This window comes from Oenanthe melanoleuca, chromosome Z, assembly GCF_029582105.1.
Source record: "Oenanthe melanoleuca isolate GR-GAL-2019-014 chromosome Z, OMel1.0, whole genome shotgun sequence".
Taxonomy (NCBI): Eukaryota; Metazoa; Chordata; class Aves; order Passeriformes; family Muscicapidae; genus Oenanthe; species Oenanthe melanoleuca.
In genome coordinates this window covers 21,858,020-21,875,761 of record NC_079362.1, presented here as the reverse complement: position 1 = coordinate 21,875,761, position 17,742 = coordinate 21,858,020, and the positions used below count along the sequence as shown (strand labels likewise).

Genomic DNA, 17,742 nt, shown 5'->3' with positions numbered 1-17,742 from the left:
CGGCGCGGGAGCCGCGCTCGGCCCCGCCCCCCGCGCGCGGCCGGCGCGAGGCGGGAGAAGCTTCCTCTGGAAAAACGTGGTTTAAAGCAAACGGTGCTCGACAGCGTCGGCTTCTGGCTCAGCCGGAGCTGCACCACCACTGCGGAGCGCACAAAACACGGACGGGAAAAATCTAACTTTCAGAGAGATGAATTTATCCACTTCAAATTCACACCGCAGCTCAAACCTGAATGACAGAATCGTTAGGTCGGAAGAGACCTCTGGAGATCATCCAGACCAACCCCACGCCAGGGCAGGGTCACCTGGAGCAGGTGACACAGGAATGCATCCAGGTGGGTTTGGAAAGAGGGAGAGAGGAAGATCCAGGTCCCCCCTGCAGCCTGTTCCAGTGCTCCGCCACTCTCAGGGTGAAGTTCTTCCTCAGGCTGAGGTGGAATTTCTTGTGTTCTAGTTTATGGCCATTACTTCTCACACTATCATTATGCACTACTGAAAAGAAATTCACACAATCTGTCTTTGAGGTATTTATATGCGTTGATGAGATCCTCTCAGTATTCTCCAGACTAAACAGGCCAAGCTCCCAGATTCTCTCCTCATAAGAGAGATGCTCCAGATCCCTCATGTTTTTGGCCTCCACCAGACTCTCCTCAGTAGTACCTTGTCTTTCTCGTAGACTAGAATTGAACACAACACTCCAGATGCGGTGTCACTTGCGCTCCCTCCACCTGCTGGCCACACTCCTCCCGATGCACCCCAGGACACCTCGGGCCCTCCTGGCCACAAGGGCACTGCCAGCTTATGGTCAACCTGTGATCCAAGAAGACTCCCAGGTCCTTCTCCACAGAGCTGCTCTCCAGTAGCTCAGTCCCTAAGCTGTGCTGGTACGTGGCGTTATTCCTCCTCAGGTGCAGGACCCTACATTTGCCCTCACTGCACCTCATATGATTTCTTACCACCCAACTCTGCAGCCTACCAAGCCCACTGAATGGCAGCACAGCCTTCTGCTATGACTAGGTCAGTCAACAAACAATTGCAGCACCTTTAGTAGTGTCTGCTGTGAACAGACATGAAGTCAAGAGGGTGGAAAAAAAAAGCAGTGCTCAGGAAAGTTGCCTATGTCTGTTTCCACGAAGCTATCTCTTAACTTTTTTATGTAGCAGAGAAAACCATACCATTTCAGAGATCTGTAAATGATCTCTCACCACTGGAGAAATTAAGTAAGACTCCAAAATAAGCAGCTGTTTTGATGACTTAAAAGAGTAACGGAAACAGAAGTTGTAATACCATGTGCATTTAGGAGGCTGGGCTGTTAGTACAAGCAAATGCTTTGACTTCACACAAACTCGCTAACTCCAAGCTTCAAACCATCTGGAAGAACTGAAAAATGTCAACAAGCTGCCACTGTATTAGATGGTCATATCTTTAAACTCACCTTGTGAGTCTGGAGAGTCTCAGGCACTACCTGAGACAACCTCACGCTGTCACTGATCTTTTAGAGTAGCTGCCATGATAAATCCATTGACCATAGAGGGTTTGATCTTTGGAAGTAGATTCAAGTATGAAATCATATCTCAAAAATAGGCAGAAAACAAATGTATCTGACATCTGTGGTTTATGCTATCAGCTTTCTGAAATTTCTTTTGAAAACTAACTTGTTTCCTTCTATATTAATAGCACTGGGGAGGAAGAGAAGAATATCACAAGCTGCTTTTCCCTACTTTTCTCTTTGTTTTACTGAAAGGTAAATTTAATTATATTTTGCTCTAAACAAAGAACTGTGACCTTGAAGGACACAATACAAAATAGACATCATTTGACTTCAACCAAGGATACTAAAGCAAACACTATTTTACTTTACTAAACTAAAGTGAAGTAAGAAACCAGAATTTTTTTTTACATTACCTGAAATCAAAGCCAGATATTCCTCAAGCATGTTTCTGCACAACACTGCTTCTGGGCCAGTGTCCCCAACTGGTGACAACCAGCAGGACAGTCCCTGCATCGTTCTGTGGTAGTAATGACAAGAGCAGTGTTTCTGGCCCCCGTGTGCTCCCCACTATGCCCTTTGACTGAAAGGCGTGTATGAAATTGCATTCCACCACAAAGCACATCTGATAAAGGTATTATAATAATCCCAAAGAAAGACTAGCCATATCATAATAGTCTTAGCACTCTAGCAAATGCAGGCATACTAGGTAATACCATGTATCATTACTGTTACTTTCTGGTTAGGAATCTAGTCTTCAAGCATAGTTTCTGTTCTCCCCACAATAAAAAACAGAGGGATAACTCTTAGGACACCACTTTTGCCATATGCTGAGAAGTCAGTAGAAGAATTTCATAGGAGCACTGTGGCTGTTTGCAACCTAATAAGCAGTAATTTTGAAAAGCTACTTTTCTCTTTAATATAACTTATTAACAAAGAAAAGTTTTAGACATTAATCTGGTTTCAAATTCAATAGAATATAATGGGACTTTTGACTGTGCATCAGCCAAGAGGAACAAGGAAGATTACATGGTGAGCTGAATTCAAATACATCAATATGTTTTGGAATGTTAAATACTTAATTTACACAATATATCATCATTAGTTGGCTAATCTTTAAAGTTACATCTAAAGAAAAAAAAAAGGATTTCTCCCCTAGCCGGCTGGCTGGCCAAGGATTGTCTTTCTGTCTAATACACTGAGGATCAAAAATTTAAGAAACATTAGTTCATAGAATGCTATCAGTGTGTTCAAAACCATCCAGGTCTTGGAAAGCCAACTGCAGAGATGTTATAATGCTTCCCACAATAAAAAAAAAAGCAAGGTCAATATACTTCAAATGTAGCTAGACTAGAACTGGCATTATATGTATTACAATTATGTTAGTAATCCTAAAAGCAAAACTGTAACATTTTTGAACTCTACTGGTAAGAGACACTGCTAAGAGACTGTCTTCAAATTCATCTGTTGAGCAGTCTCTCAAAAACACTCTAGAAGTGTTGGTCTTCAGTGCTGGGTGTTGTGGCAGGTATCAGCATGTTAGGTTATATTCCTAGATTACCTTGATCCAGAATGTGAAATAAATTAATATCCTCCCTCCAACTGTAACTGTTCCCTGTCATCAGATTCCACCTAACCTTCCATAATTACAGAAACTAGAAATCATCAATCTGTCCCTTTGCTGGCTACTTCTATGTTTCTTTTTTCCCCAAATAATCGCTGTGCAATTCCTCATACAGAGAGACAGAATTTAGCATTCATCATGTTAGAATGATTCACAGCAGAGAAAAAGGAAAAATTACAGGCAAAGATCACTTTCTACTATTTCTCAGGATTCAAGACTTTCGAATGGCTAGTTTCCAGAATACAAGTAGGCAAAGAAACCATACAAAAATTTTAATCTAAGTGATAAGTAAAATACAAATCAAAGTAAGAGGCCAGATGAAAAAACGACAGTCTTTAATTAGACCACAACCTAAGTTTGTCAATTTTTCAATTTCTACAAAACTCATTTTAAATCACATAATTCAACCACAGATACATGGTTTATCTCTAGTCTTTTCTTGCCCTTCCTCTTCCATAGTATACTTCTTTAACTTTAGTTTGCATATGAATATATGAATATCCTGTTAGGACAGGTCTGCCTACGCTTCTTTGTTTACTCTTCTTTCTTAATGACAGAAAAAAATATTTGGATTATTTTATACCCCTTCCCTTTGTTACTAATTTCCTCATTGATTTGGGGAGAGGAAAGTGAAGGAATTACTTCACCAGTGAAATAAAAAGATTACTAGCAAGTAACTACCATTGCAGCTACTACCCTGGATTCAACTATGGAAGACAAGTATTTTAAAAAAAGGAAGAATCATCTTAGCAGATAACAAGTAACATTTTGAACCTGAAAATTCAGCTTAATAGCCTCTTAAAATGTTGCCCTTTTTTTCTTACGTTTGTGATAGACTTAAATTTTGCCACAAATTAAGATTATTATATAGCCTGTTCTACTCTAGAATGGAAGGAGAGGAAAAAAATAACCCTAAAGGGTTTTTTTCCTGTTTGTTTTTCTTTAAGACAATAATTTCACTGTACACATAATTTTAGTGGATGTTGGCTGCTCACTTAAATGCACAGGATCTACCAGCCAGCAGTTCATCTGCACAATTTTAAAGAAACTGACATATTTGGGGCATGAACTCCACAGATGCTGAAACCAACTCCCATATGCGGCTTTCAGAGGGAAATAACTTGGGAGAGGTAGAAGAAAGAATAATTGATAGGGAAGCAGACTATTCTGTTTTAAAAGGGACAGTGATGAAATAATTACAGACTTATTGTACACTGAACATCAGTTTAACAAAGAAAAATATCTTCAATTTGAGCCACTTAATATCATATATATTTAATTTAAAAAGGACCATGGACCTGATAAATAGAAGAATATGTTGCAAATATCTGCATTATATTTTAACCTAAAAGATAAACTAAAATTCAGTAGCACCTTGTCTTTCGTACAGTATTCCAAATGCAGTTCATCATTTTGCAAGCATTTACTTTTTCCTTATGCTAGTGATCCTTCAGTGGTATATTGGCTTGTAGTTTTAATGAAATACACACTTTAATTTTGTAAAATATCTAATAGTGAAGTCCACAGACGAAAGAGTTCAGTAATACCTCCATTTACTTGGATTGAGAAACATCTGCTAATATGTATGTTAATCACATGAAGAAAGACAGTAATCAAACCTCTAATTTTCATAATGCAGGGGAATATGAATATAAATATAAATATAGGATATTCCGAGTTGAAAGGGAGTTACAAAGATCATCAAGTCCAACACTTAAATGAATCACCCATCTGAGCCTTGAACCCAGAGCTTTGGCATTATCAGCCAACTAAGCAAATCTCAGGATCATTAATGGCTTCTAGAAACAAGAAGAGTTTTATGCTAAGCCAAATGCGATGGCTGATCTGTATATTCTATTCAAGCTTACCTTGTGATGTAAAAAAAAACCCCTAGAATCTTTTGTATTAGCAGCCAACCCTGTGTGACAATGACCTCCAGAAATGCCATTATCCTTTTGTTCCCCAAAAGGCTTTAAGGTTTTAAGAAAAAACTTGCACAACTCATTCTTGTTTTCAATTGACTGGTATAGATGGCTACACTAATCCTTGCTAGCAGACTTTCTCACTCTCTTGCCACAAAGAGAAGAAAACTGATCCATCATTCAAAAGAACTGTAACCTGGATAGAAGCAAGAAGAGATCGAGAGCTAGGAAAACTGGACAAACCACTTACAGAAGAAACATCATGAAAGGATTTGTTCACCCATTTTGACCTCTGCATGCCCAAACCCAGTATTTTAGTTCTGGAAATATCATTTTCAGTGTGAGCGGTATATATCTGAAATTTAATACTGAGCTGTTGGTAAATTTTCATTAGCAGCAAGCAAAACAGCATTTAAGTACATTGTAACACTTAACAGTATGTTAAATAATTTCTTCATCACAAGCCTCTTGCATATGTGAACTCTTCAAAAGGCAGTTTTAAGATCAATGACAGAACAAACAAAAGGTATTACTAGCTTAAGATTTTAGCATCTAACCAGTTGAAAAAAAGCTTGATTTAGGCTTGATAAATTTTGGTGGGGGTTTTTCTGTTCTAGTTTCCTTGAAAAATTCCTAGAAATACTGAGTCAAGAGAGGTATGTAGAGAAACAATAATCTGTCAAGTTTACACTAACATTGTTGCAAAAAGAGTATGTTCTTCATGTTGAATGGAGGTTGCCATTCTATTCAGAAATGGTATTATGTGCTTCTTTATATTTGACCCCAAACAATACAAATTCATGGGTTTATCCTGCAGTCTTATGATTAGCTGAAAGCAACAGATTCTCTTGATTTTTTATGTGATTAGCATTTGCCTAAAATTTGTTAGCATTAATACCTTCTATTAATACTAATATATCAATAGGCTCAGTATGTCATTAAAATGAAAGGACAGCACATACTATATTGTTAATATTGTGTATTTCAGAAAGGTGTTTACCTGTTCTGATTTCTTGCAAAAGGTACAACCAGTCCCTCCAAATGTATTTTGTTCTCAAGAAAATCCACACAGAATGCTAGCTCTTACAACTAACAGGCAGTCAGCTGAATTACCCGCTTTTTTTCCTCAATTATTACAGAATTACTGCAAGATTTATTTTTTTTTTTGTATCCTGAAACCACTGAATACAATTGATGTAATGTATCAGTCCAGTAGGACATCAGTATTTGACAATGGAGGTGTTTTAACTCTGCGGAAGCTTTGTAAACACTTGAAGGAGATTTCAGTTTACATCTATCTGTTGCCCAAGTATTTTGACCCTATGAGTATTAACTCAGTAGACTTGGAAAGGCAGTGATAACTTCAAGTGAAAAGGACACCTGTAATGAAGGTACTCAGAATTAAGAAACAGAACAGTTTATCATGGATAATTGTTTGTGGATCTTTAATATGTTCTCCAGCACTCTTTGCTAAATGTTGGGTTTGCCCTGGATACGTTCTAATTTGTTCTAAATGGTACTCATAAGAACACCAGTAAGCATCTACAGACACAAGCCCAGAGTGTTTAATGTTTCACAAGGTACATCCCTTTATTACTGTAATCACAAAAACATGATTTTGTACAGGAATGTTTAAGTGAATATTAATCAATGCAATTTAATTTGTTTCATAAAGATCAGGTAAACATACTACAGAACATTGTGTTGTAGAGAACAAAAATATCAGCTTTCTGGCCTTGCAGTGCACATTTTAGTGCAAGTATTAAGACACAGTAGTGTTCAATTCAGCAATGTATTGCAGAACATCATGCCACAGTCCACTTCAAAGAGGGTCAGGACATGCAGCTTGTTAATAAAATGCTGTGGTATATAAAAAAAGCCACATGTTAATTCATAAAATATATAGTGGTTTATTTGGATGATTTAAAGTGATTTCACTGTGGAATTTAGTTTTATCCAGGACAAACATCCAGAGTGTCTTGTCATTTGGAATATTCTTCTTTTAGGCAATGGCTTTGGCTTCAGGTAGGAATGCCTCCCAGTATTTTATTAGCTTGAAGAGAAGGGAAAATCACTCATTAAGTACTAGATACTGGAAAATACAATGCATACCTACCTTGTCTTGCAGTAAACTTGCCTCCACAAGACAAAGTAAGAACATAGGTATTTACTCATTACAATTTTTACATAGTGCAAGAAAAACACAAGTAATAAATACACAAATCTGCTCATACTACAGATATGTTGCCACATGCTGAACACAATGTTATAGAATACAATTATATAGATTTTTTTTTTTTAAAGATCAGTCACTTATTATTACCACTAAAGACACTAGGTTTTGGGTGTTTTTAAATTAAACAAAGCTGGAGGGTTCTATTCCTGCCATGAACGGAAGAACCAACCCTTGTTTTTCAAGCAGGCCTACTTCTCAGACACTGAAAATTGTGTTAAAGCTTTCCAATATTCAATAATATTTTGTACTTTTTAAAAAAGCAATAAGCATTTAAGAATCCAAGTCTCTTTGGTAAGTGTAAGCACATACTGATTACAATTTACTCCAATCTCTAAGTGAAAGTACTAATTCAGTTTGAGAAGGTGACAAGACCCTCTGCTTGCCCATATTCCTGAGGGAGCTTCTCCGTTGCTTCCCTGAATTACAGTTCTGCAAAGGCTACAAACTGCAAACATCATGTCATTTGCCAATACAGTACAGACTAGTAGCTCTCTTAAAGCTGTTCTTAAAGCCCATCTTTTTCTAACTAACCCAAGATGGAATGTATTATTTATTAACTTGTAAAAAGCTTAAAATTTATCTTACCTGCTGTTGTGTTTGCACTAACGATTCTAAGTACTCGATAATAACAGTTTTAAAGTCTTTCACTCGTTCCTTCTGTTAATAAATAAATTATAGCATATTAACTTCTCAACAAATTTTACTTGTAATGTCAATATTATCTACAGTAAAACTGTCATTTACTTGGACAAAATTATACATGCCTCAAATCTTCCCACTTCCTTGCGAATGGTTTTGGAGATCTGTTCAAAATCTTTTTCCCCTTGCTGAACTTTTGTCTCCCACTGGCAAAGGAAAGACATACAGAGGTCAGGTTTTGTGCTGTCCATTCAGTCAACCCATATCTGAACTTTTTAGCACATTGATAGTGACTTAAGAGCTAAAAGGACCTATTTGATTGTTTTGGCCTATTTGAAAGAAAATCTTAAAATAACAATTTCAAATTTGTGTTACAGAATGTTATCAGACCAATTACAACAAAGCTATCTTTAAGGTAATGCTATCTGTAGATAAAATGTAAAAATATCTTAATACTGCTATTAAAAATATTTAGCAACACTAACAAAATATTCTTTAGAAAACAAAATGTATCTCAAAGGCTTTACTAACTATTCTCTTCACAAACTTAGGAACCTAAACCTGTCCAATCAAGCTTGGAAGAGCCTCAGGTTAGTTCCCCATAGTTTCTAATTCCAGAAGAGATGAGTAAATCTTCTGCCACTTGTCAAGTATTTGATTATCACTATGATATTTCTGCTGCAAATGACAAGCTACTGACGATGTGTTTATCTGCTTTCCAAAGCACAAGACTTCTTTTTCAGTGGCAACTGTTTTCATAGAAAGCTGAAGTAGAAACCTTACTGCAGGTAAGAAGATCACTAGAGGAAAATTCAAAGGAAGACTTGTTTCTTAGGGGGTCTTGCCATATTGGGAGCATTACATTCATGTAACAACATACGACACCAGGTCGTTTCTCCTTAGTTTCTGTGAAAAGACATCCAGCTAGACAAAAAGGATCATCAGCCTCTACATTGCCCCGAAAGTGCTTTCACAGACTTATTACATTGTTAAATTTAAGCTAGTTGTGTTGATAAACTGAGAGCCCCAGAGCAGGCTAGCAGTTCTTTGAAATGCAACTGTATCTATTCATATCAACATGTTAACTGAGAACAAATACATTAAGTAACATTTATCTTCATTAGAAAAAAAACAGCAGGGAAGCAATATGCTTCAATGTAGCATCTTCATGTTTGCAATCCAGTGGTCCTACTGATTAAAAAAAAAAAAAACCAGCATTTTGTGATGCAGTGTCACATCTAGTGTGATATGAGATAAACATAATCTATGTTCCAATAAACACCTCCCTATTTATATTTTTGGTATAATTTATTCACAGTCCCCTGGCTGCCCTTTTACTTAATAAGTCATAATAGTATCTTCTTCATGGAAGATCAGCCTGAAGAGTTAACTAATAAATGAAATAGTACAAAACACCGCTAAGGAAAAGTAGATTAGGATTGCCCATACCTTCCTACCACATCAAGCAGAGGAGCCTGAGATTTCTGTGAAAGCTTCTACAGGCCTAATAAATTCAACATTTCAGTTTCATCATGCCCAAATCTCAGGTCCTATGTGAATTATCATAGGGTAACAGCTTATTGAATGAGAAATTTCCTGTGTCAGGTACTATAAAATGGCATCTATCTCTAGGATGGCCCTTCCTCCCTTTATCCACAAAAAAACCAACCAAGTCATGGATGATGCACAAACTACTTAGTTTCCACTTTTCTGGCAATTCCTCCAGCCAGAGAGTCCATTATTACAGAATTCAGCAACTCTGAACATGTTTCAGTGGTAGTGAGAACTTTCAATTGACACATTTAAACTGTGGGCTTACTAAAAGCTTTCTCTAATTATCCAATAATGCAAGAAAAGTAATTCCTTCGGAAAAAAGCAAGTAATTTAATATTGGGACTGGGAAAAGATCAGTATTTCCCACTACTACCAGTAATCAGGAAATTTACTGTGCATGGATGGGTGACATCAGGAGAGACAATCAACAAAAATGTGGTCACACAAGAGTAACTGTAGGTTTTCTCAGTAAACAAAGGACTTCTTAAAGGAAAAGAAAATCAAGTTAATGAGTAATTTCAATACTGTATGTGAAATATATCAAAGGGCAAAAAGAAAAAAGAGCATGTGGTTAGTGACCAATGAGGAAGCAAAACAAAGCAACTGTGTAATCTGCAATAACGTTCTCCCATTTAATGGGAGAGCACTAGAGCAAACTTAGAAAGCATTAGTGTTAAGTAATTAAGTTGTCCTACCTCTTCAATTTCCTTAAGTGAAGCATGATAGAAAAAGTGTATAAATTATGATACTTCAACATGTTAGATTTACTTTTACTGAAATTACACCATATATACATGCACATATATATGGGTAGAAAAGCTGCATATTTAAGCAAAACATGGGAATAGTTCTCTATTAGCTGTCTTTGCTGGATTTACCCAAGTCATCTTAGCTTTAGAAACCAAAAGGCGTTCCTCTGCCTATCCAAATAAGCTGTTAACAGTTAAAAGCATTAACTTGTCCATGTTCCCTCCCTCCCATCTCCCAGACTCTGCAGAGACAGTATAAACTGTCTTACAGATCTTACAATGAGAAAAAAATTGCACACATTTAGTGTTTTTAGTAAATTCCTTTAAAAAAATTCAGTAAATATGGGAACAGCAAGTGATTTGTAAACAAAAATGATATAAAGCAGCATTAATGCAGAATGAATGAGCCAATGCAGAAAGTCTGACCTTCAAAATAATGTTTGATAACATTACCTCTTTTATCTCGTCTTTAGCTTGCTGTAATTTATCAGGTTTGTTGGCAAGTTGGAGCTTTGCTTCAGCTTCACGTTTTTTTTGTAAAGTGACCTGAGCATCTTGCCACTTTTGCCAGCATTTCATTCGATGGTCAAACACACCCTAAGAGAACAGACAACCTTATTAAACAACTGGAATTGTTAGAGCTATCTAAATTCCCAGTAGGAAAAAATAATTCTAGGATAAAGCTGGAACAAGTAGTATACTCAAAGAAACCTTAGCATGTCTACCACATACTGCATTTCACTTGACATCATGCTTGCACAGTTCAATACCTTCCACAAATAACAGGCTATTCAAGAACCCTTTTCAAAGCAGACACTTCAGTGCTCCAAATTATTTTATACACCTCATTTTATCAAAATACTACTAAAACAGCCAGTATGAAGTGCTCTATGCAGACAATTTCTAAATGCAGATACTAGCAAACAGCTCATGCATATGGATTACATGCATTTTCAGCAACACCTTTATGTTAGCAACAGACTAAGGCAGCAGAAGTATACATATCAAAAAAAAAAAAAAAAAAAGAAAAAAAGGAAAAAGAAAAAAGAAAAAAAGGCAAAAAAGAAAAGAAACAAAGTAAAAACATATAGATATATTTTCAACAATCTGGCAAGTTCAAAGGTATTTCTGGACAGAATTCAAAAATACCTGCTCTCACGTCTAAACCTAATCATGCTGTGCAGCACAGCTTACACTTATACTGAATATTTTCTTTAATGAGATGCAGACCCACAAATTGCACTTTTTTTTCTTATTCAAAGACAGTAGCAAATACAGAATACCAAATTATATTCATCCACACTTATGTATGCTTACTGTAACAGTAAGTAACCTGAAATAAACAGGAGCAGTATGCTTAAACACAGAAGAGTACAGTATCCCCAAATACTGTACACAATCAGTATTGCTCAAAGTAGATTTGCATTTTCTCTGGCTCTTACCAGTCCATTCTCATTTTCAACCAGAGCCATTTTTAACATTGGAATAACTCATGAATGCTTTCAACTTTACCTTGCTAGAACATCAGGCAAAAATTTAATCATATTACATGAGCAAATGCACACATTCATTTACTCTGAACCCATAAGCTGAGGAATGTGATTTAAAAACCTTAAAAAATTTTAAATCAGTACTTTTCCTAGTAGTACTTACTTTTACTGCAGCAATCAGACGAATGTAATCACCAAGCAGTTCTGAGAACACATAGAAATCAGCAAAAGCTTGCTCTTGATGCAACTGATCTATCTTCTCCTCAACCTCTGCAAGCTGAGACAAAGCTCTAGAAAGAGCAGTGTGGTCCTCCGAGTTACCTAACATGGCAGCACTTTTAGCAAAGGCAGCGGTGTTGGCTGAAAGCTCTGAAATACAGGAGTATGTTCAGCAAGATTGAGTTAATTTGTTAAATTACTCTGCAGCATACATCAGTGGAGCCAATTCTTTTCACCAACTGAACATAAGCTAAAGATCACATTAGGACACACAAGGACATCACAACGAAACCACATTTAGGAGAAAGATTCCCGTGCAAAGAAACTCTCAATCAGTAAATGCTTTGCCAAGTCTGTTAATGTCATGCTTACTCTGTCCAGCAAAAGAAAACAAAAGTCACTTCAGTATTATCCAACTGCCTATTTCAGAGAAAATGCAAACCCACAGAACAAAAGCCAAGTCCCCTATAGAACAAATTTTCACAATTCTAACAGGTTTACAGCAGATTTTTTTCCTTTTAGTTGAGTGTGGAAAAAAAACCCAAATGATTTTGACAAAATCATCTCACCCATGAATGGAATTTATTTCTGTTGGGCTGTTTTATTGACTTTAAGTAACTTTTATGAATGTATACTGTAATGCATTGTCACATTCTGATATGCCTTAAAATAAAAAAAACAATCAAACCTCACATATCAGCATCTGAGAATGCGAAATTTTGAGCTTATTTATTAACAATACTGGTGTGACTGTCTCCAATCCTATGTAAGTAATCCTGTACAAAGTTTAGTTCCATGAAGGACCTTTGAACAAATGTTTGGTCCAAATTACTTCAGGTTAGTATGCAACTTTGCCGCTCCTGCAGAACAATCAGAACATCAGAAGTGATTGCAGAAGGAAGCTATCTTCAGATATTTAAAGCCTATACAATTTAAACACAACTCTTAGAAAAAAAATCCAATGAACCAACACTTCTTCAAATCTATAAGGCGTCAAATCAACCGTAAATAAAGATTTCCATTTTCCATTCCTTCTTAAATGCTCCTTTGCCTTGAGGATAGGTGGCTAAAGATATTTTAACTCCAGAGAGTAATTCTTGATTAGAATTATGAGAAAGCAACATTTTCATGTACTTTTGGAAATGCTCAAAGGTGACACCATATTTTAACATAACACAATGTTATCAGAAAGCACACTTACAGTCTTGTTGAGCTACAAATTCAAAACTGGTTTGTCTAGGGTTTTGTCTAGTTTGGTTTTTATTGTATTTGTTTTTTTAAATAATCTGATGGAAATCCATCCCTGACAAAAAACAGCATATAAACTTCCAGGTTTTGCTTATATCTAAAATAAGTAAATAAAAAGCTGATATTCTGTGACTACCAGAAAAGTTTACCTTAACAGTCGTGTGAGAGTATGTCATTACACAGACTAAATTAAGAATAAGAAATTCCTGTGTAAGCACTTAAACTCAGTTTACAGAGCAATACGGAACTAAAAAATGTTTAAATGGATCTATGCAGCCACTTTTTGTTCAGAAAGAAATTACTCTTGCCACGAGACCTAAAGGTAAATTTAAGGACATCTGCTGTAGGAGAACCACTTGCTAGATGTGATAACGAAACTGTGCAAGGGAAAAAAAAATATGCCAGATCATTATAGTGACTCTAGAAATGACAGATACTCTGGTTGAATTTAAAATTAAAGACAGGTATACAAAAATACTAGAGCAGTTTAAAATAGAAGATATAATTAGAAAATTTTTGCACTAAAATACATTTTAGTGTAACTATTTTAGTTAAGAGTTCTGACATGCTGAGCTCTTGTTTTATCACTATTTCCTAAGGTTCAGTTACCTTTTCTGTGGCAGACTAATGCTTCAACACTGGAATGAAGCTTCCTAAGTTGCTGATCCAGATTCTCAAATTGCTGCTGTTTTTCTTCAAACCACTGACAAAAGATGAAAGAGTCAAGCATTACAAATTAGATTACCATCAACATTTCTGGTTCTAAAGAAGAAAATTATCCAGGTACTTCCAGGGTGGTCAACTGATACAGCTAAGAATTCAAGCCAATAAGGAAATTAATAACCCATTTTCTACTTCTACAGCTTTAAAATGCAGTTGTTGAGGCTCATTAATTCATCTCATTATTCAAGCCGAAAAATCAGCTCTTACTGCATCCGATTCATTCATCTTGATTGTCATTTTGTTGACAGCGTCGGCAGCCTTGTTCACCATCCTCAATATTCCTGCTCCACTCAGAGCCTGGGTGTTAACTGCTCTCGGCAGCTAGAATTGAATGACAAATAAGGGCAAAGAGACTGGTTAAAAGGATGGAGGTTTAACTGGGCACAAGGGGGAAGAAAAGGATATAGTGTTTTCTTTACTCCTATGTGTTTCAATATAGTGGAATCTAATTTCTCAAATTTACTCCTTCTACATTCTCAAGAGGAAAACTTAAAAATATAGACTATTTACTTTTCTTCTACATCTTTACATTTAAATGGAACAAACAAACCACTTGTCCAAAGCTGTTATGAGCTAGCCAAATGTCCTAAATGTCCACCTATATGCTACAATGAACAAACAGCCACTACAGGAACAGAAAAGCTTAGATTTACAACAAATTAGACAAAGAAAATTCTGTTACGTGTTTAATTGTAATGCAAGCCATGCACTGCATGCTGCTAATAAAAGGTTGATGACTTTTTGCTTTTCAGTATAAGGCTATAAGTGTACCTCAAGTATCAAGAGAACATGTTATCTGTTTAGGTACTGAGAAACCCTCAGAGTTAAATTAACAAACTTTAAATTTAATTGATATTATTATTCAGGCTAGACTGAATATGGTATACAAGGTAGCCCCTACGTCAGACCATTTACCCTTCATATGATGTTTTGTCTGTCAGCAACATTGACAAACCCACCGTAAGTTATCTATTGATGCTTTTGTCAGTAGGGAGGCTCTGTGACTCATTAGGATAACTAAGATTCTGACACTAGCCAAAACACAGTTCAGTATTATCGTGAAACCCCCATGCACATTTATAAAGAAATGCTATTTATGTTTAACAATATATGTAATATTGCGAAAGGTACTGGATTAATAGTACAGATGACTGAAATCCTTATTCACAAAATACCTAGCCTGGCCAGAAGCGCTGCCAGCATTTTCACTATCTCCTACCAATACACCTCAAGCTGAAATCCTAGAGGCAAAAGAGCTGCTTCCAAGCCAGTTTAATTTTACATCTTACTTAACAACCAGTAACATCAGAACTGAAAAGACCAACTTGCTTGAGAAGCCACTATACAGCAAATAGCTTTTTGTCACTACCACTGTAAGTTTTACTAGAGACTGAGGCACACCATTACCTAAGTAGCCTCTGCCATTCTAGCCAATGAAGGGTATGGATTTCATTTTAATTTAGGGGATTTGGTCTCAAATACATTTGAATATATTGCTTGGTAGGTTACCATATTTGGAAATAAGTAAGAGAAGTGAAAGGAAGATAAATACCTCAGAACTTTCCAAGAATTGTCTCAAATCTGGATCCTGTAGCAAAGTTGGGTGCTTTACTGTTCGTTGTAGATACCTATGATTTTAAAAATTAAAATATCAGATAACAGAACAGATTTAATGAGCATATTGACTGTGCAGATTTAATGTGCAAACTGACGGAACATAATGCACTGCCATACATTCCATAGCACAACATAACATAATAAAGGTTGGGTAGTGCTTTACAATACAGTTTGTTTACACCAGAAACTCCTTAAAGTGGGGCCTGCCGTATCTGTATGTTGCACAGTGGTAAAACAATAAACTTCTTATTTTAAATAGCTGAGTGAAGACATACTCCTTTTTTAACCAGTTTATGCTAGAAAAAAAATGAGCTGCTTTTTTTCCACACAGTGCAATAAACAGGTTATTTTTGTTACAGATAATTATGGCTGATTTATTTAGAATTACAGGAAATCTTGGATGAGTGAGTCGATTTTGGTCTAGGTATAAACTACTTGTATGCTGGATATACTACAGTCTTCAATCTCCATTTACTTCTAAAAGACTCATACACACACAAGTAAAATTCAATGCAACTCCTTCCTTTTTTTTTTTTGCACTTCTGCTTAAACCTCAAGTGTAATTTTTTTCCACCCTCTGTTAGGTATGACGAACAGATCCTCATCTGGTTTTTCCTGAAGAAGGTAAGGATTGCAGTAAAACTATTTTACACATTAGATTGTTCAACTCTTTTTCTTTGTTCCATACTCCATATGAAGTACAAGTTAAGGCTAACATAGCAGTATACCAGGAGAAAGACCCTTCCCTGACAAAGATACTTGAACAGTATCAGCTGTCTATCAGTGCTGGGTGACAGAGATCCAGTATCTCCTATGCCAAAATTCAGCAAGTCACATCAATGTTATCAATGCACATCATCAGAAGCCCATTTTACTTTCCAGTGAATGAAGGTCTCTTCTCCCACCTTCCTGCCCAACAGCTGATGTGCTATGGATCAAATACATTGCTGAAAGTGTTTCGATTCCTTCAATACAAAGTGTCTACAAAAACTGGTAATAACAGTTTTACTTAGTGAACCTCTGCAATCTTAATTTTAAGCCTGAAACAAGTTAGCTACAATAATTTTTATGAATAGGGCTACTCTTCCTGTTATTAATGGGCATTATTCAATTTCTACACAAAAGACAGTTGTATACATCTCCGGAATTCTTTTAAGTACAGATCACCAGCATTGTCATTACAGAACCCATATAATATACTACAAGTAATTCTGAGCCTAAATAAATTTTAGTTAGATACACACATTACCTTTCTAGAGCTGCTCTTCTTTTCTCTACAAATTCAGTAGATGAAGAATCTTCTTTGCCTACTTTAACCTTGGTCATGCCTTGAAGGAAACAGCATCGTATTGATTTTATCACAGATAAATCATTAACATAACTGATGTGATTAGAATATAAGGCTCACCTGAGTTTGCATATTTAAATCAAATTATAGTGAAAAACAATACATAGGAACATTAAAAAAAAAATCTATTGCATGGTTTTGTGGAAGTAGCTCTGTGAAATACTCAATTTCCTGTAACATATTAATTGTGACTAATAGGTAAGTAAAACTAGCTTAATTTGCATTTATGAAAAGAATCTAAATGCTGATCAGAGTCTTACTGGCAACTTCCAGAAAAAGAAAACAGCCATATAAAGGAGACTGCAAAAATGTCTTCAGTTTATAAGCCTATTCCTTGGCATGCTTCTTACCATTATTTTCATTTTACTATTTTTTAAGTTCTAAAACTAGTAGTTTTTAAATTAACTAATGCAAACTAACAAGTATTGAAAATTCTGAACTGAACTGCATGGAGAATAAAATCAGCAGAATAAAACGTGTGCAGCTTTACAGTAGTTTCTCTGACCAAGACTAGAGTGGCAACCAACCAGTTGTCGATGTATCATGGCATGAGAATTAGATTCAACCTCAGCAACAAAGGAACTCTTTAACAGTGAGACTGAAGTCACTATTTTTCATGCTAAAGATCTAAATTTGGAGTTTGGTAACCTGAGTCCCATCAAGAATACCACGAAATACTGCACATCAATAATTATTCTTATTTCCTAAAAAACAGGAAAGAAATTTTATTATACAGTCCAGATGTCTGATTCCTAGTTGTAGTATATTTCTTATCTGATACTTTTATGTTTCTTCAGCTAAAAGTTTTGAGATCTGACTATATACTCATTGATCTGCCAGGTCAATAGTTCCCTAAGCTCCTCACCCATTCTCCCTTCTGGACTCAG

At 36.0% G+C, this 17,742-nt stretch overlaps 1 protein-coding gene across 1 annotated transcript in view; it reads right to left on the bottom strand.

Annotated features, from left to right (window-relative positions):
• Positions 1-6,596: 6,596 nt before the first annotated feature.
• SNX2 (sorting nexin 2) overlaps positions 6,597-17,742 on the bottom strand; it is a 30,591-nt gene continuing 19,445 nt past the window's right edge. Inside the window, exons 7-15 of the mRNA XM_056514667.1 lie at positions 16,757-16,835; positions 15,443-15,518; positions 14,098-14,211; positions 13,777-13,870; positions 11,864-12,069; positions 10,664-10,807; positions 8,033-8,113; positions 7,854-7,925; positions 6,597-7,085 (exon numbers count right to left, since the gene is read on the bottom strand). Coding sequence (XP_056370642.1) covers positions 7,035-7,085; positions 7,854-7,925; positions 8,033-8,113; positions 10,664-10,807; positions 11,864-12,069; positions 13,777-13,870; positions 14,098-14,211; positions 15,443-15,518; positions 16,757-16,835 — 917 coding nt within the window. The 3' untranslated portion in view covers positions 6,597-7,034. The remainder of the gene's footprint in view (positions 7,086-7,853; positions 7,926-8,032; positions 8,114-10,663; positions 10,808-11,863; positions 12,070-13,776; positions 13,871-14,097; positions 14,212-15,442; positions 15,519-16,756; positions 16,836-17,742) is intronic.